At 42.0% G+C, this 19,488-nt stretch overlaps 1 protein-coding gene across 2 annotated transcripts in view; it reads left to right on the top strand.

The window, feature by feature from the left end:
- The first annotated feature begins 918 nt into the window (after positions 1 to 918).
- LRP8 (LDL receptor related protein 8) overlaps positions 919 to 19,488 on the top strand; it is a 224,954-nt gene continuing 206,384 nt past the window's right edge. For both annotated transcript variants that reach the window (XM_077333684.1, XM_077333685.1), the window contains exons 1-2: positions 919 to 1,154; positions 2,016 to 2,135. In XM_077333684.1, coding sequence (XP_077189799.1) covers positions 1,034 to 1,154; positions 2,016 to 2,135 — 241 coding nt within the window. In that variant the 5' untranslated portion in view covers positions 919 to 1,033. The remainder of the gene's footprint in view (positions 1,155 to 2,015; positions 2,136 to 19,488) is intronic.

The raw sequence follows: 19,488 nt of genomic DNA on the forward strand, positions 1-19,488 counted from the left end.
TGACAATTTTACTGAGGCCCGGTGGGGGGGGGGTAGTTTACTCCTCTACTCTCAACCACTGCCCTAACGCTCTCTGATCGCTATGGTAATGTTTAAACATCCCTTCAAAATAAGATACAGACACGCCACAACAATGAACATAAGGAACATTTTATTTTCATGGAAATTTTAACTCATGTCAATGACAAATCAATGGGAATCCTGAGCTTGTTTCTCTGCAACGAGATAGTCCCATTTGGGAGTGATGGGAGACAATGACACCCGAAGTGTGTTGTAAAGGGGGGGGGGAGAAGACATCCTTCGCGGCCCACCTCCAATTTGTCGACGGACCACATGTGGTCTGCAGCCCACAGGTTGGGGATCGCTAGTCTACAGTATAATAGTGGTTTTATTTTGTTGCAATGAAAAAATCATGAATTCATGAGGATCTTTTAAAATTATATTTATCTGACTTTTACCCACACCACATATTCCTAAAGTACTGGGTCTGTTCATTTAAAAACATGATTAAAAATGGCTTTTGGAGTAGAATAATTAGCATAATTATTAGGATAAAATAATTAGCATTGGATTAGGGAGGACACAGCCCTAGGCCACACGATTGATCTAATTCCTTACAGACTACAGATAAGTGGTTTCATTCCTCAGTTCTTCCGAGGCTGGAACCCTCCATCTATGTCTTCACTCTGTGGACTTGGAAGAGCGATGCGTTTCCTTCCTAGAAACCGGGTCTACCTGCAGGGCTCGTTCTGCAAAGGCCACCGGGAAAGCCCCACCGCCGCCCGCTCCCCGAAGCATGAGCGGCGACGGAGGGCTGTGACCTGCCGTCAGATCCACGGGGAAGGGGGTGGGGGTGTAGGTTTGGCCCCTCCCTCCTTCTTGCCCAGCCACGTGGTTTCGCGTCTAGGCAGCCGACAGGCGGGCATGCCTAGGTGTGGCTTGCTCGCTGAAATCCCGCCCAGTGGGGAGCGTCACTCGGCTGGGTTGAAATGCTGTTCCTGCTCGGCTGCCAAAGGTAGAGAGCCGGGGCTGCATGCAACCCGCCGCTCAGGGGCCGTTAAGCAGCAGGCGAGGAGGGAGCGCGATGTGCCGGCCAGCTCTGACCCGGCTGCTGCTTTTCCATCTGCTCCTGATCAAGCTGCATATCGCCAAAGGTGGGTGCGCGGCGCTCGGAAGCGGCGGACCGGACGCCTCGGCGCGGAGCCTACTGAGCAAGTGCGAGCCACGCGTTGGCTGCTGCTTGGCTGCTCCAAGTGCTGCCGCTGGCTCGGGGGTGGCGGGTGCGTGGATCCCGGCCCAAGCGAGCCACGTTGGTGTACCTGGGGAAGGCCGAGCCTGCCGCCAAAGGACGGGACTGCGAGGCTAATGCCGCGGTGTAAGGGTCAGGGCGCCGACTGCTGCTGGGCATCTCGGCCGGAGCCAGCCCTTCCGCTCTCTCGGAGGAGATCTTTCCTGCTCAGGAATACGGATCCGTTGGGGTCCTGCCCTTTCATTGCTTCTGGGGTGTGCCCATCCTTTCGCAGCACCAAGCCTTGGAGAAATGGATGCGAGATGTTTACTGGGGAGGAGGGGAGGGGAGTTGCACGGGCGCCTGTCGCCCTTTTAAAAACAGCGGGACGAAAGGCGGAAAACGCATCTTTTGAGGGAGTCCGATTTGGCTCAGAATGAGCCTTTGTTGTCATCCCGCTTACTCATCCTCCGTCGGTCCCCGGGCACGATCACTGCTGCCTCCCGAAAATCGGGCGGGGTGGGTGGGTGTTGGTACAGCATGGCTTGCCAATGGAGATGCTCTCCCTTCCCTCTTATCAAGGGTCTTTGTGCGCCTTTCCGGGCTCTCGAAGAACTGGGGATGTGGCCTAGAACGTTCCGTGCTTGCTTGCTTGCTGCCTGAAAGCGGATTGCGAAGCGGAGGGCTGAGAATCGTCGCGGGGGGGGGGGGGGTCTGTTTGCTCGAGTCTCCGTCCCCCTGTTGCTAAGATCCCGGGTCCTGGGTCTGTCTCCCCTGCCAATTGCAGGCTCCGCGAAGGAGTGCGAAGACGACCAATTCCAGTGCAGGAACGAGCGCTGCATCCCTTCCATTTGGAAATGCGACGAAGATGATGATTGTTCGGATAATAGCGACGAAGCAGATTGCCGTGAGTATTCGGGCCCGAGCGGCCCCTTTCAGTCCTCTCTCGCAAGCTGAGCGACAGCCTGCTGGCCTTTCAACGCGAGCCAACACCGGCTCTTTCTTCGGGGGAGTGGGGGAAGACTCTTGCCCATTTTAGACGGCTTGTTCTCCCCCTACTGACTTTGGTAGGAAGACGGCTGAGAGGGAAATGAGGCTCCTCAGACACCCCGGGATTTCCCCGTGCTGCGGTTAGGGGTGGGTTGACATTTATATATTAGACTAGAAAAAGAGTGGCTGCATTCAAAGGGAAGGTTTATATGTACTTCTTTGGATCTAAACCTTTATCCAACCCACGGGTCACTCAGCTTCTCTTAAGAAGGAGTTTAGATTATCTGCTGGACTATTTTCCTTTTTCAAAAATGGCCCGGGGCTAGAAATGCGGTTTCAAAGTTCCACGGTACAGCTTGAGATGCTATTTCCTTCCAGTTTATGAATGAATGAAAGTGCGTCTTTTGCCGGCGCCTTTGTGATTGGCTACTGGGGCACCGTCAGATAAGTCACATGGTATTGACTCTCTTCTAGAAAAAGATGGGAGGGGCGGAAGAAAGCGTGCCGGAGAGGCCTTGGGCCGGCCGGCCCCCTTTGCCTGCTCGAGACAACTCCTTCTTGCCCTTGGCTTAGGAAGAAGAGAGGACGTGTTGTGAGGGAGCTACTTTGAGTCTAAATTTACTCCAAGCAGTTTATTGTTGCACTGTCATGATGAATCCTTTAGGGCCAGGAATGATTAAGCTCTTTATCGGCATATGCCAAGCCAGGTGATTGTTCAAGCCCGTGAATTCTTTCAAGTGCAGTTACTTGGATGGGAAAGCACCCATTATGCAATAACTTCCCTTTAAACAATATGAGGTGTTGCTGGGTTTAAAAAATTAGTTCCTCAATTATTCAAACTGCTTTTGTGATATTAAGTTCTGGCTGAGCTATATTGGTGTGTTTTAGGTAGCCCTCAGGTTTCTGGAATAAACACAGTCCTGTGCAATTTGAATTTAAGGAATTATGTTAGACTTGGACTATAGTGGCACCTTTAAGACCAACAAAGTTTTATTCAAGGTATATAAGCTTTTGTGTGCAAGCAGATACAGTGAAACAGAATTTCCTCAACCGTTACACCCCCATCCGCTCTCTACCTATATGTAATGGTTGAGGAAATTCTATTTCACTGTATCTGAAGAAGTTGCTCATTAGATGATGCCTAATATGATGAAGACCCTTTAAACTGCAGAATGGTGGTAAAGTTGTGTGTGCATGAAGAAGATCCATAGTCTCATTTAGGAAAACATGGAATGAATGAACATTATTGTTATAATTTATGAAGTCCTCAGCATTGCTCCCATAAACTTGGAATGCTCAGCCAAGCTAGCAAATGATAGCAGGCACTGGAGAGGACTAAATTATATATGTAGCTTTAAAAACATTCTGTTTTTGATGAAAGCTTAAGGCCTAGTTCCCAGAAATAGAGAATGAGACGATTATGTGTCTTGATTCTCCCACTTTCTGCCCCCCCCCCGTCTCCAAGCACATAGAATATAGATCTGACATTTATTGTAGCCTTTTATATAACTTGGAACTCTTCTACATAGTGGATTATTTTCACATTCTATCATGTAAGCCCTCATCTGCATGCTGAAGTGATAAGGTCCTTGGTTGTTAGAACAAAACCTAAGAGATAATTGTGTATTTGTTGTGATACAACTCCTCATGTGGGAACTTGTGCCATCTCAGTTTCATGTGTGAGAGCTATTAATGCATATGAGAGACTTCTAAAAGGCCTTGCTCAACTGACAAAAAATCTTTTCATGCCTCCAGGAAGAAAATACTTGATGTGTAATTCAAATTACACTGTCCTAGAAGTATAGGTCTGTTGGAGAACAGCACTGTAGTGTTTTTCAGACATAGTGTGAATGTTTATTTCTTCTAGAGGCTCTTCCTTATATTGTTCTCTTTAGGTTGTTTCCCTTTTATCCTGGATTTTAAAAGTTTACTCCATGTCTCTTAGGTGGATTTTTATATGACATGTATTTCTGTATCTGGGTTATTAAATTGTAGGCAATGGTGTTTACCCACCATCAGATAAAAGGCTGATCTTTGAATCTGGCAATGAATCTTACTTTTATACTTTGCATTTCGCAAAAGACACCACTGCTTTTCCTGAGTGGATGTGTGTGAAGCTTTTGTTTGAAAGAACTTGTCTTCATTAGGAATGTGTAGAGACAACAGAACCCTTTGGTTCTGATTCCTGTGATTCAGGAAGAGTTGGCCAGTTTTGATTCAGCAATGCAAGGGAAGGTTAGTTGGTAGCATGCATATACAATGTAAGTTACACTGGAAGAAATGATAATTATCATGAGCTGCTTTAAAGTTCATAGCAATTGTACAATTAATTAAGTACTAATCTCAGATATTGCTGTACCTTGTATTTTACTAATATCGTATATGAAATATTGATTCGGTTATTGCATTTAGCTTCAGTTCCAGAAATATGTATTTGTCTGAATGTAAACAAACTTATAAAATAGATTGGGCCTTCTTTGTGTGAGTGTAAATATTCCCAACAGACAACAGGATATAGTTAAATTTTTAATGGCATAATGACCATTGATTTTATGGTTCTGAGGAAAATAGTTGGGCTGTTGGTGGTACTCACCATGCTTCTTGAAAGCAGCTTTCTTAGAACAAACTGCGGTTGTTCTTGTGGTTCTATTTCTTGGCTGTCTTGGTACTTGTTTTGTGGCAAAGGAATCTTAGATTTAAGGGTGTTTTTGCAGTAGCCACCCACTTTGGTTAGGATATTTTGCTTCTTTTGTCATGCTTACAACTGAGATAGGAAGTAGAAAGTAGAAGATTTTGGTGGGTATAAATAACTACGAATTTGTCTTATATTCTGTTAGACATGATGTAATAGGGATTTCCCAGTCTGGTATTTCACCAACTTTCTTCCTGCTGCAGTATTGCCTTTTCCTCTTTTTTAAAGAAAGAGAATAATATAGTAAAGTCAAAATCTACTAAGATTAACACAGGTTTCTTTTTCATTTGTGGCATAGCTGACTTGAAAGACTACTTTGTTTAGTGTAACGGTTAATCCTGCCCAAAATGCTAACAGTGGCTGTCGGAGTACAGGCTATGTAAGACTACGAGGTGCTGGAACAGGGTAGGGTGAATAAATGTACAAAAGGAATACTGTTGGAGAAGGCAGTCTTCCATGGTACTATAATGTGACAGTCTTAACCTTCTCTAATTTTTCTTCAGTGACTCTGTATCTGGGTATCCTAGCACAGGGTGCACTGTTCTAGTTGTCTTGCAAAGCAGCTATGATGCTCCCCCACTCCTGGCCCACTTTCTCCCCTCAGAGGCAATATTTTTTGCTTTCCTTTCCCTTTCTGCCTGAGCCACTTTACTAATGCATTTTTTTCTCTCCTGAAGAACTCTGACTGTCCCACCCTGTCACAGTATAATATTTTGGCTTTTTGCTCAGCCTAGGAACCTGAGGGAAGGACTGGAAGCTCCCTAACTTAAATGGAACTTGAGACATTTTGTATTGAAATGGAAAACCTTTATTGGCATACACAGTCACAATCCAAGGAAACAAAATGGGTTAGACAAGACTATGTTCCCATACTAACAAGCATGGTATTTATTTGAAACATGCTTTCAAGGGCATCGGCTACTCTGTCAATAGGATCCTTTTATGTAAGCATTAATTTGATGATGAGGGATTTAGAATTGACTTTGGAATTTAAATCCATCAAATATGACTGGATAGAAGCTCATTGGGGAGAGAAGACTGGACATTCCAAAACAATATGTGGTAGTATGTCTGGGATTTTACAACCATGTAGACAGAGTCTTTTGAAGGTGGGGATCTGATGGAATGTTCCCCAGGCATGCTTGAGGGAAAGGAGGTGACTCTGGCAAGAAGGAAAGCTCTCCTATCCAAATGAGAATCCAGCTGATAAAGATAAGCAGGTAGGAGTTTATAGTTGGATGAAATGCACCGGAATTGGGGGGAATGGTTATTACATGGGACGGAAGATAAAACTGGCATTTTGATATCCTCAAGTTTATGTGAAATTACCTTGAAACTGTCTTTTTCACTCAGGCCCATAAGCCACATAATATCGAGCCCAATATTTTTCAGTTTAAGTAAAATTCTGTTGTACCAACTGGAAATGTACGGGTCACATAATAGGTCACCTAGCAGGCTACCAGAGTAGGTATTCTCAGAATTCTCAGCCAATATTTGAAGGTCAATAGCCAAGCTTTCAAAGCCAGGTGTTGCTGACCTAATTCAATAAGGATGGTTTGTATTGACAAAACATTTTATTTAACATAGAGGGGAAAATCAGGTGAAATCATGGGTAAAATTTCCGATGTAACTTGTAATATAATAAAAAACTCTTGAGGTGAGATCAGAACATGCACAGACTTTAGTTCTTATATTTAACACTAATTAGAGTTTCTTAAGCTTTTCACAGTGACTTAAATCTTTGAGAGGCTTTTGTTCCAGTGTTTTCCCAAACACTTCAGTACATTTCTTTGAGTAATCTCTGTTTTAGATTCCAGAAGGCTGGTAAACTCAGCCCTTTGCCACAAATCTTGCAAAGTTTCATCTTGCCTTTGCTTATTAAGGAATTCTGTAACATCACTCTAGGCTCAGTTTGTACATTTTCTGCTGGGTGATTAAAACTGTATCTGTAGCAAGCAACCACTTGAATCTCAATCCTAGTCTGCTGCCCTGAAGCCTGACTCTGTGCCCAATTCCTGATCACTACTTGAACTACCATAGCTTGTGAGACCAGATCATTACTGGAACATCCAATTCTCCTCACATTCCCATGATCCATTTCCCCTGTATTTCTTTATATTTAGTTATTTAGTTAGGAGGTCCACTAAATTCACTTCAAACTCCAGGTCACTGATTCCCTTAATCCTGTATGTTCTTCCTGGTATTCGTTTTTTACTTAAATTAGTCTTTGTAAATGTGGCTTCAGTCCCTGTATCTCTGCAGCCTTTTACTTGTTTGTTGTTTATGTCTACAAACTCCAAATATTCCCTGCTTAAATCCTCCTTCACTTTCAAGACTTGTAAGAATCCACCTGTTCTCTCTGTTTTGGGAGTTCTGTGACTACTTCTGTCCTTTTCAGCTAATTTGACAGTCTTGGGCTGAAGTTTTGCTTTTTTTCTGTGTAACTTTGGGCAACGGACTTTCATGTGTCACTCTTCCTAGCTGTTAAAAAACACTGTCCACCTCTATTTAGTTCAGGAATGTTCTGCCTTGCAGGGTTGATTTTAGATGTTTCTCTGAGGAATCCCAAACTTTATTTTTCTTGATGGGGGGAGGAAAAGAGATCTTCCTGATTCCATCTCATCTAATGAAGTGGTGGCTTCATCTTCTGGTTTTAACTTCTTATCCTTCAGAAACATTCTCAGTTATGTGGTAACTTGTCTATAAAACTGTTATAAGCCTGTTAATTACTTCAGTTCTTCAGATATTTGTACTTTGCTTCCCTCAACCCAAACAACAACGTTGCTGAGCATGCTTTGCCCTGCTTCTTTTTAATTTATTTGAAAGCTTTTCTGGTTCATCCAGTGATCAGCCCAAATCTAACTCTGACCCTCTCTTTAAAAAGCAAATATTCTATGGTCTACCCATCGCTCATCTCAGAGTAAACTTTAAAAATCTGTGGATGCAAATAAATGATTCTGTCTTATTTGGGACCCCAAAATATTAACAAGTTCATTCAAAACTGATGAAAAATGCCTCCCCATCACCTCCTTTTTGATAACATGGAAATTTCTTTTGTTTCACTGAGGTCCTTTCCCCACCTCTCTGAGAATTGGCAATTCTGCCCTTAACTGAATTTCCTTCATTTTCATATTATACATTCCTTTATATGTTCCCTTTCAGGTTTCCTCTCTCCCTCTCCTGCTGAGCCATCTTAGCTGCTTATTGTTCCGACTGAATTCTGGCTAATTTGAATTGTTGTTCTTTTTCAATATTGGCTCTTTCGTTATTGGCTTGAATTTTGGCTAACTGTATCCATTGCTCTTTCTCAGCTTCAGTTCTGGCTTTCTCTGGTATTTTCGCCAGTTTTATTTTCAATCTCATAATTTCTACCACCTAATTAGGATTCTCCTCAGTGAATGTTTCTCCTCCCTCACCTCCACGGGCCTCCCTAGGTCTACATGGTGGTCCCATTTCTGACAGGAATGTCTCTTACCTCTGAGGACCGCATTATACAATATATATCAGGCTTTCTCAATCAGAGTTTTGTGAAAACCGGGTGCTTCTAGACCCTGGAGGATGGGTTTCTCAAAAGTGCAGGTGTTAATTTTATATACTTTTTCAAAATGTGAAGTGGAGCAGTTGTTTCTGACAAACCCTTTAAATTGGAACTCCTAGGCCTCATCTGTGTGAATGGTCACAGGGCTGCATGAGGCTTATGGATGCTACCGTAACCTCCTATAATGAAGGTATCAAAGGAAATTTCATTACAGGTATTCTAGACTAAGTGCCTTTTTTTTGCCTCATTCTTCCCCTCCTTTTGGGCACCTTTCTCTGCATTTGAGGATAGTGTTCATTAGGGCCTATTATGCATGGCCGCTGAAACAGCTGCACGGAGAACGCAGAGGAGGAAGAAGCGAAGCAAACTGCTTACACATGGGATGGAACACAATGGCGGCAAAGCCCAAAGTATCCGATTATGCACGCGGCTACTCTGGAGCCGGTTCTGGTTGCGCCCTGGCCCGGGGAAGCTCCACTTTCTTCTGCATCCCGCTAATGGGGCTTTTTCGGTGGCATATGTTGACTCTGCGCCTGGTTGCCACCTGCAGAGTGCATAATTGGTGATTTTAGCCGCCGTCATTCCATCCTGAATGCGGACCTTCCACTCTGTGCATAATGGGCCTAGGTGGCAGTTCTTTGGAGTGATAGCTGGAGAATGCAGTCCTCCCTGAACAGAGATAGGATTATAACGCTCTATTTGCTAATACCAGTGTTTGTCTAGTTTCTTCCCCAAATACATTTTAAAGAACAGTCCAGAATTTTATTTGTAGTTCACTTAGAAGCAGTGACACAATTAGTCAGTAATTAAAGTTACAATGATGATTAAAGAATTTCTTTTGTTTAAATTTCTGTGCTGGAGGCTTGCATTGCTGCTTGCTTAAACATTGCAAATAGTAGCATGTTTGAACTGATAACATCATTGTCCATAGCCCAGAGAGCTGTTTAATTCAGATGCCATTTGTCCTCTGGCACCAACATCTGGTGCTGGCTGCTGGGAAGATACCCAATTTTATGTCACACATTTGGAAAGGTATGTAGAATAATGAGCTTGATTTAAACAAAAAAAAATTCATCTTGACTTCATGAATATTTATATGAATTCAAATGCAGTGGAAGAGTTTTGGTATAATTTACATTTCTTCCTTTCTATGAAAAAAAATCTCTCTTACATGGCAAAAACCTGAATGTTTGAGAAAAATAAGATGGGAGTCACAGACCTTAAGTGTGGAGTCCATGAAAGAGCTTCTTAAGATGAGGGCATTTCTCACTAGATTTCATATGGACTGTAAAGGCTGCTTTGCAGAACATGAATTGTTACATGGAAATTTGTTGTTTATAGTAAATGACATGTATTCAGAATATAATTTCTCACACATTATATAATGGATGTATTTTACTACATGTATACAAGGTGTCTCCAACCTTGCTGTGAAATTGAAATTTGGCATAGATTCCAACTGTTCATCAAAATCAGAATAAATTATTGAATTGTGAGGACTTTATGGGGCTCAAATTGCATTAGTTGTGATCTCCCTTGGAGGCATACAGCTTCACCCATCATTGTGCAACTATAGCATTCGTGAGAAGGTGGATAGGCAGGAAGGCACTGGTATGTTTTTGCCATGTTGACCTTTGTGATATTTTACCCCTTTTCCAGTCAAATCCATCTTTAAAAACTTATTACATTATGTGAGAAATTGTAAACAAGAAGTGGTATTCTGTGTTAACAATATACTTGCATCATCTCAGTGATTACCTATAGTGGAAAGTGGCCTCAGGTTGCAGCTAATCTATGGGTGACACTGATGGATAATTCAATCAAGAAATGAACAGAGGTGGTTTGCCTTTGTCTACATCTGCATAGCAGCCGTGGACTTCCTTGGTGGTCTTTGATCCAGGTACTTTCAAGGGCTGACCTGACCCTGCTTAGCTTCTAAGGTCTGACAAGATCAGGGTGGCTATATATTTTTAGTAGTCAGTATTAATCAGTGTTTTGTGCCAGTACTATATAGCTGTCTCCTAGAATCCAATTAATTTATTATTGTGTGCACGCTAACCAGTGTGAATGCAGGAGACCAACAGCGACCAAAACATATAAGCATCAGAATCCAGAACCTAATATATATGTGCCTGATCCACTAACTTGTTAGACGTTGAAACTTAATTGGAAGAGAACCAATTCTTATACCGAATTACATTATACCTATTCAATATATACCATTCAATATACCTATTGAACTCTGTTTAGGATTGTTGTGTGAACTGGATCTTAGACTTGGATTACCCTACAAGAATGGTAGTTCTTTGTTGCTGTGGTTTCTTTCAGACTTTGATCTGTTCTGTTACTATACCAGCTTCCAGCCTGGCTGTTTATGCTTGGATTAGGTATTGTTTAAAACTATTGGCCTCACCGGGCCAAATAATGCTTTTCTTGGAGATGTGTGACTGACTCATTCTTTTGTTCTCCATTTGAGGTAGCCTTCTTCCTTTTTTTGTAGAGCTGAGTCTTGCCCAAAGGCTAGATATTAAAAGCTCTTGATTTCTTTGCTAAGATCCGAAATGTACCATCCGCTAGAATAGAGGTCCGCAACCTTTATCAGGCCGCGGACCGCTGCGCTGCGCATGCACGTTTGCGCTGCCGGCATGCCAGCAGCTGCTGCTCCCTCTCCCCGCCCCTCCAGACCGCAAGGAAATCGGCCGCCAAGGCAGCCGATTTGCTTGCGGCCCGGCAAGCTTCTCGCTGTGAGGGGGGGCGGGAAGAGGGAGCCGCGGCATTACAGAAGGCCAGTACACATGCCTACAGAGCAAATTATGACAGTTGCCTTGTGAAAGAATGCCACACATTACAGCTTTAATCAGTTTTCATTGGAGTCCTCTTCAGTGTTGCTGAATGAAGATACTTAATCTTTTTATGAAAGTAGCTTTGTTCAGGAGAGCTGATGTAAACTTCTGCTGCTTCAGGGGTTAGTCCAGTTAAACAACAATAAGGTGTTAGTCTGTACATTGCCAACTGCACTATTGCTTCCTAAATGCATTGCTTATAATCTAAGTTTTGACCAAGAAGAAAATCACCAGTTCAGAAGACAATGAGAATCATTGAGGTATTTGGGCAGCTTCCCTCGTTTATGCATTTATTTAAAATGTTTTTACCCCATCTTTCCCACAAAGATACTAAACTAGAAGATAAAAACAAGAAAGTGCAAGGGGGTAGAACTAATATGGAATTTATCCTGCAGCCATCTGTGTTTATCCTACTAGAATCTAGTGTAGAATAGTAGAGATCAGCCTAGCATTCCTGTAGTTACAGGTGTCAGATATATAGATAAAATGCTATTAGGGGCTCAAAAAATTATCAACATTTTGTACTTTCTGTACATACTGGTGTGACTGTGGCATTTTCAGAAAAGTGTACTGCTGTTTGTTGAGGACATTTCTTCCTTAATGAGACTAGTATCAAAGGCAATACTGTATGTTGAAGTCTTGATGACTTTTCAAGATCTGGTATTCTTGGTTTGGTATTCATTCTTTGGCTTCACATGAGCTTTCAGACTTGACAAGTTTTCATGGTAATACAAAATGTCAACGTGCATAGGCTAATACGTTTTATTTGACCATGATTCTGCTTCTATTTCAGTGGTTCCGCTTTTCATCTCTGTCTATTTTTTTTCTTCACTCAGCCTTTGGCTGATTCCGCAAGAGTGGTAAAAGCCGGAGCAGCGTCTATATGGACCCGGGGCTAATTCCCATGTTCATATGTCAACGATGCCAGGCCACCACCTTGCTGGGCCTGGTGCAGATTGGGACCCAGAAGCCCGGTACTAAAGGAACATGGATTCTTCTGTGGTCCCTTTCTGCGCTGCAGGGACCAATGGGGCCTGTCCCGCAGCAGGCCCATTAGGACAGGAAGAGCCAGGCCTGCAGAAGACCCAACAGAGACCTGCAGGAGACAAAAAATGCCCTGGTTGGCTTCGTGGTACATCCTGGCACTGCTGGGCAGGCTAGGGTTGTTTGTGTAGTGTGTGTAGTGTGCAGGGCATTCTACGCAGTCCCACCATCCAGCACACTACAACACCCCTACACACAGCAGAACCTACCTGCCTGCACTGCGTCTCCCAGGGGGGATTCCCCCGGGGGACACATTTCTGTGCCGGTGATGATCCGTCACTGAAATGTGTCCCTTGTGGGGATTCCGTATGCTACGGAGCATTCAGCTCTGCAGCACTTTACTAGCAGCAGCTCAGAATGGTGCCACTGGTGTGGAATCACCCATTGAATATTTCAATTATTCTGACAACCCAACAATGTAAAATGTCCTAGGTAAAGAACTGGATGCCTATTTTTATTTATTGTGTTGGGATTGGGGATATGTGTTAGAATTCAACTTAAGGTTATTTCTGTCCCTGAAGTGAGCTTAATATTTAGGATTCTGTTGCAGAGTGATTGGATTTCTTTCAGACTCTGAATTGTTTTCTGAATTTAACCTTTGAATTGCATATCGTATCTCCTTATACTCTATTCACTTGTGATAAAATGGATGTCTGGATTTAATTTATTAGAAATTAATAGATATAGTTATCATTCCTCCCTATTCCCAGTCCTGTTTCTAGAGCTAGTACAGCCATTTTTATAAAGGCTGTAAAGATATTTCAGTTATTTCGCAGTAATCCCTTAGTCATAATTAAGTGAAACTTAGCCTCTTTTTGTTCAATTACTTGATTTAGGAGCAGCAAATTTTACTATCTGTACTGGATTTGTTCTCCAGACCATGACCCTTTCTTGGAATCATAGCTCAACTTGAAGATTGATCAAGTGTTCAGATTTAACACAAGTGCTGTAGGTAGAGCTGGACTTCATAATTTGCTCTTTCATGTACCACTTGCATGCAGAGTGCTTTTCAATGATCAAAATCCCATTGTAGCATCACTATTTCCTTCTGGAATAGTGCATTATTAATCCTAAGTGAGGAACAGAAAAGATAAATGATATATCCATAAGAACTTGTTACCTAGAACTGGCTCATTTGGATCATCCAAGGGCAATTGTGGTCCTTTTACTAGTGTGATGAAAGATACATTTGGATACTGCATTGGTCCTAGCTCAGTACACTGTAATGTATTCTACTACATTTGGTTAGCATTTATGTAGCATTTTAGACTATTCCCTGGAAATTGGAAGCAAGGAGCACTAATATAGAGGTTGTTCTTAGGATGACTTAAGTTCTGTGAAGTGTGTCCAGTGGTTGATAGTTCAGCATCAGCTGAACTTCCTCTTGCTTTATCCTAGAGCTAACATGTTGCCTCCATTTTAAATATTCTAAATAAAAGACATTCTGGAAGTTAAGTTAATTGTAACTTGAAACCACAACATGAGAAACTGCATTAAAGGGTTGTGGCATTAGGAAGGTTGAGAACCACTGATCTATTGTATTCTGTAGCAAATGATATGAAAACCCATGTTTGTGATGCTGGTATATCATTGGATGTTTGTATATATTCTTATATTCAGTTTCTGAGCTTGACCAATTTCAGTCTTCTGTGGTCCCTAGAAATGTCATGGTGGCATCTCATACTGTCAGCAATGATTTTAATGTTCTCTCTAAGCAGTTCTTAGTAGAAGTACAAAAGGTTGCATCTGATCATTTTTCCCCTTATGAAAAAGGGGGGAAAGAGTCCTCGCTGATCCCCCAAAAGGCTATGTTCAGAATCAAGGATGCTGCATGAATAAAATCCATGTAGAATCAGGGCTGTAATTAAGTTGGGAATTTGTGAAGACATTGAAAAGGCTGGATGGATCCAATCAGAACCTTATTTATCATTTTTGAATTAAATGTCTTCTATGACAAAATAGTTGTGCATGATTTCCTTGTTATTGCTTGTTTATATGTAAATTTAACATCATACCTTTCACTGGTGGTAGATAAATTCATTTCTTAACGAGTTGCTTTCTTTCTGGCTCCAGTAGTTAAATTAAATTGAGAGTTTTTTCATGCAGTAATGTAATTATGAATAGATGTTAGGCTGGTGGTTTGCTTTTTGCTACAATTATGACAACCAACCTCTATTCATCTCTCTTGCCACTGCTTCTATAATATTGAGCAAAAATGTGAAGATGTTGGAATAGGAACAGTGCTTTTTAAAACTAGACTGTGACAATGTAGTCTTAATCAAAGTTACTTCAATAGGTTTAGAAGGGTAAAACTCTGCTGAAGATTAGGGATGCTGCAACTCTCACAGCAAGTCCATTCAGGAACCAAACATGGTCATGTTCAAAACTCACAATCTGCTGAAAAACAGATTTGTTCAGATTGGACAAAATAGCTGCTGAATTGCACTGTTTAGGGTTGGTTGGCTTTCACTGTCCCTCCTAGGGAACTTTGCCTTGCTTATAGACGGCAAAATTTATTGGAGTGATGGTGGATCAGAAGCTGATCAGATCAGAGTTGTCAGCTGACCTTTTAACTCTGGAAAGCTTTTCTGCCTGCCAGACTTCCTGGGACACAACCAAGAGGGGCCTGGGCAATGAGAAGCTCAGTTTCAACAGTCAGGAAATTTTGTAGGTGTCGTCTTCAGACGCACCCTACAGCAGAGTTAAAGGTAAAGGTAAAGGTATCCCCTGTGCAAGCACCGAGTCATGTCTGACCCTTGGGGTGACGCCCTCTAGCGTTTTCATGGCAGACTCAATACGGGGTGGTTTGCCAGTGCCTTCCCCAGTCATGACCGTTTACCCCCCAGCAAGCAAGCTGGGTACTCATTTTACCGACCTCAGAAGGATGGAAGGCTGAGTCAACCTTGAGCCGGCTGCTGGGATTGAACTCCCAGCCTCATGGGCAAAGCTTTCAGACAGCTGCCTTACCACTCTGCGCCACAAGAGGCTCTACAGCAGAGTTAGAGAAAGGCATTTCTGACAGCATGTTGTGTTACTTATATTAAGACATGTCCAGTTTTGTGGTAGAGCTGATACCACCGTGGTATAAGTAGAGAACCCCAAGGAGTTTCAAGGAGGCTTACAAACATGATTCCCTTCCTCTCCCCACAACAGACACACTGTTGGGTAGGCGGGGCTCAGAGAGCTCGGTGAGAACAGCTCTAAGAGGTGTGACTGGCCCAAGGTCACCCAGCTGGCTGAATATGGAGGAGTGGGGAGTCAAACCAAGTTCTCTAAATGAGAGTCTGCCGCTCTTAACCTACATCATGCTGGCTCTCTTGTTTTTCCTCACCGCAGATAATGCAAGATGAATACAACATGTGTTCAGTTAATCAACACCTGAAACTTAGAATAACTGTCTATTAATGCTGCCTATTGTCGTAGTGGTATCTGTCCGGTCTGGGAGCTGCTCCTATACCAAGCTAATTTGACAGCAATTAGAGCAGTAGACAGGTCACTTGCCCCTCTTTTGACAGAACTGATGTCTCCCGTGAGTACAGAGTACAGGCTGAACATTCCCAAGTCCCTCAACCTATCTTCATAGGGCTTGGTCCCTTGGCCCCAGATCATCTTCGTCGCTCTCCTCTGTACTCTTTCAATTTTATCGACGTCCTTCTTGAAGTGAGGCCTCCAGAACTGCACACAGTACTCCAGGTGTGGTCTGATCAGTGCCGTATACAATGGGACTATGACATCTTGCGATTTTGATGTGATGCCCCTGTTGATACAGCCCAAAATGGCATTTGCCTTTTTTACCGCTGCATCACACTGCCTGCTCATGTTTAGTTTACAGTCCACAAGTACCCCAAGGTCTCGTTCACACACAGTGTGACCTAGAAGCGTATCCCCCATCCAGTAGGCATGCTTTTCATTTTTCTGACCCAGATGCAGAACTTTACACTTATCTTTATTAAATTGCATCTTGTTCTCATTTGTCCATTTTTCCATTGTGTTCAGATCTCGTTGAACTCTGTCTCTATCTTCTGGAGTATTTGCCAGTCCTCCCAATTTACTAAAATCCAAGTAAATGACATCAACCGAATTTCCCCGATCCAGCAAACCTGTTACTTGCTTTCTCCCTTAATGTAGCAGAATTGTAATCTTGTAAACAAATAGGTTCACACTTATAGAAACTTTTTAAAGGGATGTTTGTGTGTGTTAAAAACCAGCCAGCAAGCATCTCTTCTTTTTTAAAGGTGTGCATTGTGCATGAATACTGTACATTGGGAATTTTTCAGATCCTTAGCATAGGGTCACACAGGCCTTTCTGTCTGTAAATCTGTTGTTTCTGGGTTTGTTGTTTTTAAAGGAGGGCCACACAGCAGAGGAATTTGAGTCTAAGTTCAATTAGACAGGATTGCTCTGACATGTAGCTGTTGATTTGTATTTTCCTGTTTTTGTTTTAAGCTAGAGTAATTTGCATCTCCTGCAGCAATTCCAAGACTACCAGACCTACACTCTAATATGAGCTAATAATATGCTTAGATAAGCTGGCAGAGAAGGAAAAATGGGAATATGAGAAAAGAAGGTAGAATGTGGATACTAGGATGAAATATTGATGATATGCACCATTCTGGTAGTGTGATGGGATACTTCTTTTTAACTTTTAAGTCATGGATCCCATTAATTAATGGGGAATATAGTGAATTCGTAACCATATGATATGGTGATTGTGTTTCAGTACCATGACAATACTTGTTCAGATTGGATGCAGGAGATGGGACAGGGGTTGAATCTCACAATGAATTCTAGTTCAGCAGTTTTATTCTAGAATCTCTCTTTGAAGTGTGATTTTGTTGTTCCTGTTGCTAAAGATTGGAATAAGTCAATATCTGGTATATTGTCAGTCCAGGTTCTGGTTTCTACTTTCATGGCTCTTGTATGTATTGGGCAGTGTTACAGCTATTCTCGCCCCCTTACTGGTTTTCCATAAGTAGCAAGAGTTACCTATAGAAGAGTGCCACTCTTTTAACTGTTCTCCTACCGTTTTCTTTTCTGCCTGGAACTTTTAGTTTCAGTTATGGTGAGGGAACAATGGGCTATGTTATCTATGGGAGCAGTTGCCTTTACAATATCCTGGGAAGTTTCATACCTTGCACCTGAGCTTCCAGAGATCTCTAGATTTATATCTTTATATCGTTCTAATCCCATTAATTAGTTGACTTAAAAGGGTGTAACAGTGTTTAAGATTTGACTGTGAATGATATATCCATAAGAACTTGTTACCTAGAACTGGCTCATTTGGGTCATCCAAGGGCAACTGTGGTCCTTTTACTAGTGTGATGAAAGATACATTTGGATACTGCATTGGTCCTAGCTCAGTACACTGTATTGTATTCTACTACATTTGGTTAGCATTTATGTCTATCAGACTGTTCTTGTATATAGAACTTTAGCAGTGGATCCTTTTGCTTTCCCTTCTTATATTGTACTTTTATATGCTACTAAAGGCTTGTTGTTATTGTTGTATATAGAACTTGTTGGCCAGACACTACTTCTAGAATCTTTCCCATGTGTTGGGAAGGTGGAAAGTAGCAGCCCTGTTATCAGGATTACAGTAGAGTTGAAGCAGCAAGCCTGTTTCCGTTGTACCGTTTCAGATTGCAGGTCGTGTGACTAGGGGCATTTCCTCACAGTGGTCAGAATGGCAAGATGCCTGCGACCTGCGACCACACTTCAAAGTCTTCTTGCCACATCTTCCCCTTGACACATGCTGTAGCGAGCTGGCTGCTGCCCAGACACTGTGGATGTAGGCAATATCATGCAGAGTGTCCGGAAAATGCTTCACTATATTTATTGCATGTGGAAATGTGCTGAATGTCAGAAAAAAGGGTTTTAATTCAGCTGTATACCTCACATATCTCTAGGTTTGAATGTTTTTCCATAATGAAATGTTCCATCCTTTGAATTACTAGCTTGTATTCTGAAGTTTCTGCAAAAGACAATAATACTAGGAAAAGTTGAAGGCAGCAGGATAAGAAAACCGAATAACAGGTGGATTGACTCGAAGGAAAGCATGGCCCAATAAAGGAAGCCTTGGCTCTCATTTTGAAAGAACTGAGCAAGGCAGTTAACAATAGAACATTTTGGAGGTTATTGATTGATAGGGTAGTCATAAGTTGGAAATGACTTGACAGCACTTAACACACACGCATACTGAGGTCATATTGACAAGATTCAGATTTAGAGGTTTAGTGAAAAACTGGTCAGGTATTCTCTATAGGTAAATATATGCACATTGACTTTGTGTTGGGAGAGTTTCTGACAAATTATGCTTGCCTTTTTTGAGAAAAGAAAATTATAATAAAAATTAAAGATCTAAAGTTAAGTGTTTGGGTTATCTGAAGAAATCCACTGATTCTAACAGCCTTGACCCTTAGCAGGTTTTCTGAGAACTGCTTGTTTAGGAAAAGGCCCATCCCAAGTAAATTGGTTGTTAGTGGTCATGATGAAAGTATTTTTTATTGTTGAATAGGAAATCTTTCCTCATGATTCCATGTACTTAGTTTAATTGTGCTTAACAGTTTGTTCTTGGTGTCTTATTTAATGAGTTGTACAATTAATCAAGCACACTAAATGAAGACCTTTAAAGAGTTCAGTTTTATTATTTTCTGTTTCTAGAAAAAAGCATCGGAGTCCATCTATCACAGACAGGAAATTGAATTGTAAGTGTAATTACAGTAGATACTCAAATATTAGACATATTCTTCTTCAGGAAATAGCTACATGAATAAGGGCTGGGCAGAGTAGCCCTAAATATGGAACGCAGGGATACATACCCATCCAGTGTACAGAACAAGATAGAGGTCACAAGGTGGAATAGTTCAAGCAGGGCTGCTGAGAGGCAGCATAGCCCCCCCCATCCCCATATGACCATGATCAAAACCATAACAACTTGCTGCCACCATCCATGAATAAAATAATTACTTGCTAGGTAAGGAACATAAAGGAACATTTGCAAAATTATTAAAGAGCAGATTTTGTTTAACTTATTTACATTGTGCATGTTGCAATAAGATATGGTGGTGGAGGGGAAGTCCCACTTTTAAATACCCACCTAACAGATGCCAGCATTAAATGAGATGAGACAAATTTGAAGAAATCTAGCTCAGCA

The sequence above is a fragment of the Paroedura picta genome, chromosome 4 (assembly GCF_049243985.1).
Source record: "Paroedura picta isolate Pp20150507F chromosome 4, Ppicta_v3.0, whole genome shotgun sequence".
Lineage (NCBI taxonomy): Eukaryota > Metazoa > Chordata > Lepidosauria > Squamata > Gekkonidae > Paroedura > Paroedura picta.